Source organism: Lepisosteus platostomus, chromosome 4, assembly GCF_059453375.1.
Source record: "Lepisosteus platostomus isolate fLepPlt1 chromosome 4, fLepPlt1.hap1, whole genome shotgun sequence".
NCBI lineage: Eukaryota > Metazoa > Chordata > Actinopteri > Semionotiformes > Lepisosteidae > Lepisosteus > Lepisosteus platostomus.
Window position 1 is genome coordinate 7,024,850 of NC_142614.1, and position 7,775 is coordinate 7,032,624.

The 7,775-nt window shown below is 46.3% G+C and overlaps 1 protein-coding gene across 8 annotated transcripts; it reads right to left on the reverse strand.

The window, feature by feature from the left end:
• Window positions 1-644: 644 nt before the first annotated feature.
• Window positions 645-7,472, reverse strand: LOC148672308 (P2R1A-PPP2R2A-interacting phosphatase regulator 1). 8 transcript variants are annotated; one of them, XM_088627950.1, is made up of 10 exons: window positions 7,179-7,471; window positions 6,637-7,073; window positions 6,353-6,437; window positions 5,992-6,048; window positions 5,016-5,080; window positions 4,793-4,931; window positions 4,354-4,421; window positions 3,888-3,946; window positions 3,002-3,086; window positions 645-2,747 (listed from the first exon to the last, which is right to left on the reverse strand). In XM_088627950.1, the coding sequence occupies exons 2-10, from the start codon at window positions 6,735-6,737 to the stop codon at window positions 2,621-2,623; spliced, it is 786 nt and encodes a 261-aa protein (XP_088484076.1). In that variant the 5' UTR covers window positions 6,738-7,073; window positions 7,179-7,471; the 3' UTR covers window positions 645-2,620. The 8 variants fall into 8 exon arrangements, with proteins under 8 accessions (XP_088484076.1, XP_088484077.1, XP_088484078.1 ...); XM_088627951.1 differs by having other exon boundaries at window positions 3,014-3,086; window positions 6,637-7,472; XM_088627952.1 differs by having other exon boundaries at window positions 5,016-5,062; window positions 6,637-7,471.
• Between the last annotated feature and the right edge of the window lie 303 nt (window positions 7,473-7,775).

Sequence of the window (7,775 nt, forward strand, 5' to 3'; positions counted from 1 at the left end):
TTTCAGCGGCAGGGACTGGCACTCTCGCCAAGATTGACCAGAAGGTGAATAGTCCACATGGTCCCCGAGTGGGGAGGATGTTTGTCTTTCAACAGGACAATGAGCCAAAGCACACTGCAAGAGTAACACTTGAGTGGCTTAAAATGAAGACAAGATGTCCCCGAGTGGCCCAGTCAAAGTCCTGACCCTAATCCCATTGAAAATCTGTGGCAAAACCTCAGACTTGCTGTCCATTGCTGCTCCCCATTTAACCCGACCCACCTTGAGCAATTTTGCAAGGAGGAATGGGCAAATGTTGCTCGATCTCGGTGTACAAATTGAGACTTACCCAAAAAGACTGCTGGCTGTAACCGCTGCCAGCAGAGGTTCTACTAAGTATTGACCGGGGGATGAGCACTTATTAAATGATGCTATTTGAGTTATTTTTAATTTATGGTTGACCATTATCTTTCTTTTTTGGGGGAGACTCTGTGAAGATGAATGTGTGTCTCACGTAAAAATTCCCATTCTAAAAAAAGAATTCTAGGCTTTTATTCTTAAGTGTGAAAAACAGGATGGGGGCTGAATACGTTTTCAAGGCCCTGTATTGGGTACTTTCAATTTGACTAGACCTAAAGTAGCCATATACATATAGTAGTCAGTAGCAGATACAATACGATGATTTTTATTCATATATTTAAAAGGTATATTTTTTCACAGAAACATGAGACACTTGGCGTTAATTGTACAAGCATGAAATACTCAGAGGAATGAATATAGTTTTTGTTGTTTGCATCTTACAAGTCCATAAAAATACTTTATTTTTCACAATTACTATATACAAGTTCCAAACAGTGAATGTAACCTTGGAAGGCAGTCATCTGCGAACTCTTGCTGCATGTCCTGTCTCCCGTCTTGCTGTTGCCTGTTTCACTATGTCTTCTCTCAGCTCGCCTGTCTCCGCTTACTGCTTCTCTTCTCCTGTCGCCTCCCTCAGTGTCACCTCTCTTACTGTCCTCTGTCTATTCTCACCACCCCCGTCTCTCCTTCTCACTGCTCATGCGATAAGATCTCTACACACACACACACAAACTTCAAAAATGCTGCAGGATTTTCCAGCCAAAATTCCTTTGTCCACATGAGGCCTGCAGGATACCTCTTCAAGAATACATAAGGAGTTTCTGGACCCAAAATCTTACAGAAGTTTTAGAATTTCCTCGAGCTTAGTCTCACACCCCCTGCCACCCAGTGCAGTTCTCATCAGCACGGTGACTCGGCCCTGCCATACTGAGGGCGATGTTGCCTGCAAAGCTGAGGAATGCCCTGGTCGGCTACAGTCTGCCACGCCTCTGTGGAGCTCAGTTGTGCACAAGGCCGCAGCTTGGAGAATCCCTGCCGCTGAGCACAAAGCCCAGGCTGGAACTAAGCCTGACTTTAAGCCTAACGTTTCACTGTGTTGGGAGTATAATATTAAACTGTGCATTAGACTGCGTGTACATCTGTGTCTTTTATTGTCTGTGTTATCTATATACTGCGTTTGAGTTTGTCAAAAGCAACGTTACTTATATTGTTACACGCACAATGTGCTTGGCAGGATTAGCCTTAGGTTGATTGGTTCAAACTGAAAGTGCTGCTTCCAAGGGCTGCAGAAAGAACCACTTGTATATTTACCCTTATTTTTACAATTTTTGACACTAAAAAGATTGGCTTGAAGCCCAATACCAAAGGAAATTCCACCTTCTTTTAATGACAAAGTAGCTTCCTCTTGGCTTCCAGCAGATTACTTTGTCCAAATTCGCTGTGTACCCACTTGAGGTCCTATTACTAGTTTCTCTGCCACAATTTATGACTTTTATTCTTATACAGAATTAAATATAGAGATAAATGTCAATTTTCAGCTTTTGCACAAGTTACATCTAAGCCCAGATTTGGAAAAGCCAGTAGTTGTTCTGATGTGGTCATTTCTTGTCTTTCCACTCACTCTCTCACGTAGTGCCACTTAAGTCTTTCACTGCATATTGCTAAAGCATTTTCTTCCAAGATGGGTTTACACCACTTGGAAAATAAAACTGTAAACTACAACAAAATATTAAAGTTTAGGCGGCATGGCATCATAAATTAGCATTCTGAAAAAGTGGCAAAACCGAATTGTGTCATTTTCTTATAAAGGGAAACACAGGTGTGAAGGTATGTGATGCACAATTCTAGATGATCCGGTTTCAATGCACGCTCTCTCTCTGTTGCTGATTCTTTGGCTATAAGTCCGGCTAGGATGCCCCCACCTCCAGACCAGTCTTGCCGTTTGAATGGGTAAATGTCTCCTCATCTGTTCTCTGTGGGGCCACTCTCTCGCCCACCTGTCCATCATCCAGTGATCGGCTGTGCTTCCATCTTTTCTGTTCTATAACTGGCTTAGCACATATCCTATCTGCTCTGTTAGGCTACAAAGCCAGACTGTGCATCTGAGTGGGTGGAGTCGGTTAGTTAAGCTTCTTTCAGCCGGACTGGACAGGTTTCCAGGCTGCTTTCTTCTAATTGGCTGCTGCCCCTCTTGAGGTTCTCTGAGTGGCCATCGGCAAGTGTGCTCTTCATTCTGGTCTCTGTTGGGTTGGGCTAGCGTCTTCTCCCCGGCACTGACTGGCTACATCCCGGGGTGCTGCGGGGTGAATGAAGGGGGGGTGGGCACACTGATGGCAAGAGAGAGTGGGCTTCCCTGGGGAGGCACACAGCCGGACATCCCCACTGGTGAAGAGCCAGCTGGCGCAACACTGGAGAGGGGGAGAGGAGAGACAGAACAACCGCGCAAGTTAACTTGACCGATGCACCACTGACATCACTTCCACCTCAAAACACAGCAAGAACCTGAGCTGACTACCGTTGCTTTTGTGACGAAGGGGAGATGCTACTTTGGAACCGGCATTAGCACTCCGACACTGAGCAGCATGTTTATATCTACCGCAAGTACGGTGAACAGTGGTGTACACAATGCGTGTTTGTACAGTTTGTATAGCAGAAGCCCGACCTGACGGTGTACCCAGTTAGATGAGGGGGGTCGGTCACTCCTGTGACAAACAGCTTCTTGGGCGGGCCATCTGATTCCACTCCACCTGGCAGAGAGAGCAGGAAAAACATAAAGAACAATGATATCAGGGTGGTGTTTTGTAGTCGCTGCCTCAGAGCTCTTAGGGCTGGATTTAATTCTAGTCTAGGAAGACATCTCTGAGGTAGTGTGAGTGCTCTCTCCCTTGTCCTTGTGGGTTGTTGCCACATGCACTGCTTTCCTTCCACCTTCCAAAAGACGTGCTAGTTGCTAGTGTGACCGTTGCGGTTCCGTGACAGGCTCGTGCCCTCCGCCACCCGTTCCGTCCTGCAGCACCTGGGGCGCGAACCCGGGTCTCCGGCGTAACGCAACGGGGAACCAGCCGGGTGAGCTAAAGGAGACCTCCCTCAGCCCAGGCAGCGGAGGTCCCTGCTACGCGCAGGGAGGGCGCTGACGTCTCTGTATCCGAACTAGCCCCGCTACACTAGTGTGCACTGCCTCTTTCAAAGCAACCCTTCATGAGGGAAAGGCCATGTTTTCCGCAAAAAAGGAAGACATAAGGAAGCGAGTGCAAAGGTACCTCGACACTGCTCGTGTCACAAAATGATCCTAGTATATTGCTATCTTGAGCCGAAATATCCTACATTTCATCCAGGGTGTAATCACACTTTGTGCCCTCTGCTTCCTGGACAGACATCAGGCTCCCTGTGACTATTAGCAGGAATATCTGGCTTTACGATAATGGGCAAAGTGAAATCAGAATGGTGTATAGAGATTTTCACTTTGAATTTCACGGACTATTAAAACAAACATGGGAGAGTGAAAGAAGGTAAGACAAAGAGAGATAGGGAGGGAGAGACAGACTGACCTTTCCTCTTAAGTGGAGTGAGGACGGGCCATCGCACTGCTGGACTGACACTCCCCCTGCTGGGTAGGACAGGGATAACAATTATCATCATTATAAAGGACACTGGTAAAGCTAATATTAATTTAACTGTCATCCAGTAATGTGAAATACACATCTGAATGCACCTAAGACTCTGGGTTTATCAACACAGCGGCATTCAGAAAAGGTATTCTGTTCATTCTTATGTCATAGAACAGTTCTAAATACTAGCATTTAGGTAAAGATCACTTCCCCCATGGAAAATGGAACCATCCATCTCCCCTCTAAGTCCATTGAGGTCTGTGTTGCCTCAGGAGAAGGGGAGCTTTAAAACTAGAAAGAAAACCTTCAACATTTATTTGTAAGTTGCTACTTACTAGCTATCACATTAATTTTTAAAAATAAATAACTGTTCTTCTTGGAAGAGCAAATAAGAGGCAGAACCTACTTTTTGAATCTTCTTGTTGGGCTGGGGGAGGAATTGGGTGTGATACCACTGTCAAGAGAGTGGAGGCCCTGAGAAGAGAGGGTGAATGATACCTACTGAGGTACTGACAGTGCAGGTTCCCGTTTCCTTTAGTGTAGATGTTAGTACCTACAGGTACACCTTACACTGAGACAGCTGGCTGAATTCTTTTCATACCGATGCACACACTAATACACTAACTGGTTGAAACACTTGCTGACACACTGATGGGGACTAACGGAGTGACAAACTGATCCACGAATACATTGACTGGCAGATACAGTGACATACTGACAACTGAAACACTGATTGACATAGTAAAACACCGATATAACGACTGACACTGACTCACTGTCTCACTCACTAACAATGACACATTGAGTTACTGTCACACTGACTGGTTTCCGGTTGCTCAACTCACCAGGATCCTGTGGTCCTCCCAGGGACATTCAGGGGGTGGAGGACCAACACTGCTGGGCGAAAAAGAGAGCAGTCCTTTTGTCATCCTCACAGACAGAAAGACTGCTTGGGGAAGTCTTCCCCGGTCAGCATGTGTGTACCTGTGTGATTATGAGCGTGTCTTAACTGATCACACTTGAGTCTGACACGATGGGCGAGTCGGTCAGTCACGGTTCAGGTCTCACCTCTGTCTGTGTATGGCTCCTCTGGGGTTCGGCTCCATACATTCGTCCTGGGACAGAGAGACACGCTGTGAGCACAGTGGGAGAGAAGACAGGGGGGAGGAGAAAGAGAAAGGAGGTAAAAGAGGAGCTGGGGTGGGAGAGGCCCATTAATTGAAACTGTCTGATAGAGGCAGTCCTGGCCGCCAAGAGATACACTTTCTCCTGCGACACAATAAGTGTGCCATAATAAACAGATTCTTTACTAAAACATTTAATTGCCCTCCTGCATTTCCCCACGCATGAGAGAGCTGGGACAAGGACACACAGCCCCGCTAGCCACCCAGAGTGTGACCCCCTGTGCCAGCCTAAGGACCACAGAGTAACACCACCAGAGAGGGGAGGGTTAGCTATTAAAGCTCACTGATTCAGTTTACATTACCTGTGATGAATGATATTTTTGGATTGTATTAAGTGATATTTATCAGTTATTTTACAAAGGCACACATGTACACTGAGAGGCATTAAAATATACTATGCGATTGGCTCCAATACTCATGTGTCGCTCCTGCTCTTAATTGATTACGCATCTCAATTGAATCTGTTAAGTGATTAAAACATATTTACCTTTCTGTCTAAAAAACATATACACCAGATGCGCTATTGGATATACTGTGCAGGTACTTTAGAAACACTGCTGTTGTTACTCATGCCACTAATGCAATATGAATTGAACCCGGGAAGAGAAGCAGGAAAGGGGTCAGTTAGAGGAAAGCGAGAGAAGGGGGGAGAAGAGACAGACGGAGGGATAAAAAGAGGGATGGAGAGGCACTGATTGTCAGAAGGATACAGGAAGCTGTGCAAGGAGTAGAGCCAAGGGTCTGAGGCAAGCAGGGTGGGCACAGCCCACAGAAAAAATAAAATAAGCTACGACAGTCCCAGTGATTCAGGACAGACATTCTTTTTCACCTCTCTTATGTTTCTCTCCTCACTCTCTCACCTGCTTCGAGTGCTCCAGCAATCCGCAGACCAGCGGAAACGGCGAAAGGGGGAGGGCCTAGGAGGAGAAGACACGATTGGCTCACTAGGAATGTCTGGGCATGGGGGGGGGAGACTGACAGCACGAGCAGACTGAAAAATATTGAATCCCTGTACTAAAAGACAATAGAAGCACAGCCAAAAGACAGACTAGGAACATGCCAGACACCCTGCCAAACAAACAGCGCAGAAACACAGGTGCGCTGACAGACAGACAGACCAGGCCAGGCCAGTGTGTCTACGTGTAACAACCCCTGTAAAGCTACGTGGTGAGGAAACACTCAGAGACACAGATATGAGTGCTGACAGAGAGCATGACTGACCAGTCCTGGGCAACCGAGATTGACAGACACACTGCTCCTCCGATAACGGGCCGTACTGCCAGAACTGAACACCGCCATCCCGTCACTGAGAGAAAGGGAGGAGGGAGGATGAGGAAGACAATAGAAGAAACAGGGGGATTGTCAGTGGAAGCAAAAAGGAGAGAGTATAATACTATTGAAATAATAATACTATTGAAAACGTTAAAGTTACATGTTTTGTACACACTTTAATTGCACCGAAGAACATCATTCGATTGATTAAATTACCTTAGAAATTCCCTCACCTGACGCCAGTGATCATGGGGGCGCTGTTGGACCGTCGCAGAGCCCCGCCTCCACTGCCAGCAGCTGCGCCTGCGCACTGGTCTACCTCCATCCGTTCCATCCCGTCTAGATGGGCCTCCGGGCTCGACTCAAGCCCTCTCGCCGACCCTTGCGCTCCCGAACCCGGCGAGGCGCACCAACTCTAGCCCGGTGAAAGCCTGACCCGCAGGCCTCACCTTCGACCGTCTCGGTCCAAACTGAACCGAAACCGCCGAATCAGCGGGACACTGTCCTCCTCCCTGCCCCACTATCGCATCTTCGGGGTGAGAAGCCAGACCCGTGGTTTTAGCGTAGACCGCGGCGAAGAGCGAGAGGGGGAGGGGGAATGTCTGTTCTGAACAAGTATTACGTGGACCAAGTTACCAAATTAATTCGTTTCCATTGTAAATACCTTCACCTGAAATGAGAAAGTTAACGCGAATAAAAAAATTAATTGGGCTGAGTGCCCGACTCTTTGCTGTTGTCTGTTTTACGGTAAAATACCAAAGTTAGCATGACTTACAGTATTTTCAAACTTTCCCCCGTCAGAACTGAAGTTTAAATCGCAGAAATATATTTTCTTAATTTATTGTTTTTTAAAGGAAAAAAACAAAATTAGTGAATTTAAGGAACGACTTAATAATAATCCAAGACTTATTTTTCCATCCGTCCTCGTCTCGCCTTTCTCTCCAATTCAGTTCAAAAGTCGCGACATATCCAAATTGTTATTAATATCACACATTTAAAATGTTTTTCATATACTCCGCAGCTAAATGTTTTCATTCCATCGGCCGAACAGGCGAAACAGCTCCTCTATGCGTTCAGCCCTGGCATTGCAGTGAGCCCGGAGATGCGAGTCGGTCGGGCTGTCAGCCTCTGGGTGTACTGTGCTACTTTTAAACTGGATTATTGGATCAAAGTATTGAATGGTTAAACATCGTTTTATTCTAGACTTTGCATACGCAGTATTCTCAGATTAGCTGTATTACTTCTACCAGACTTTTCATTTAGCTTTTGTTATTTATTGATATGTTAATCTTTTGTAGTGGTGTTACCCAAGTGTCCTAGACAGATTTCCCACTGCTCTCCTCCCCACAGAGAGATTGAGGTGTGTGGGGAG

Excerpts from the sequence above, each read along its gene's own strand:
- LOC148672308 (XM_088627950.1), bottom strand. The coding sequence starts at position 6,737 with ATGGAACGGATGGAGGTAGACCAGTGCGCAGGCGCAGCTGCTGGCAGT. Across the intron at positions 4,932-5,015 it reads GGAGCCATACACAGACAGAG|GTACACACATGCTGACCGGG; the intron begins GTGAGACCTGAA and ends ATAATCACACAG. Across the intron at positions 2,748-3,001 it reads CTAACTGGGTACACCGTCAG|TGTTGCGCCAGCTGGCTCTT; the intron begins GTCGGGCTTCTG and ends CCCCCTCTCCAG.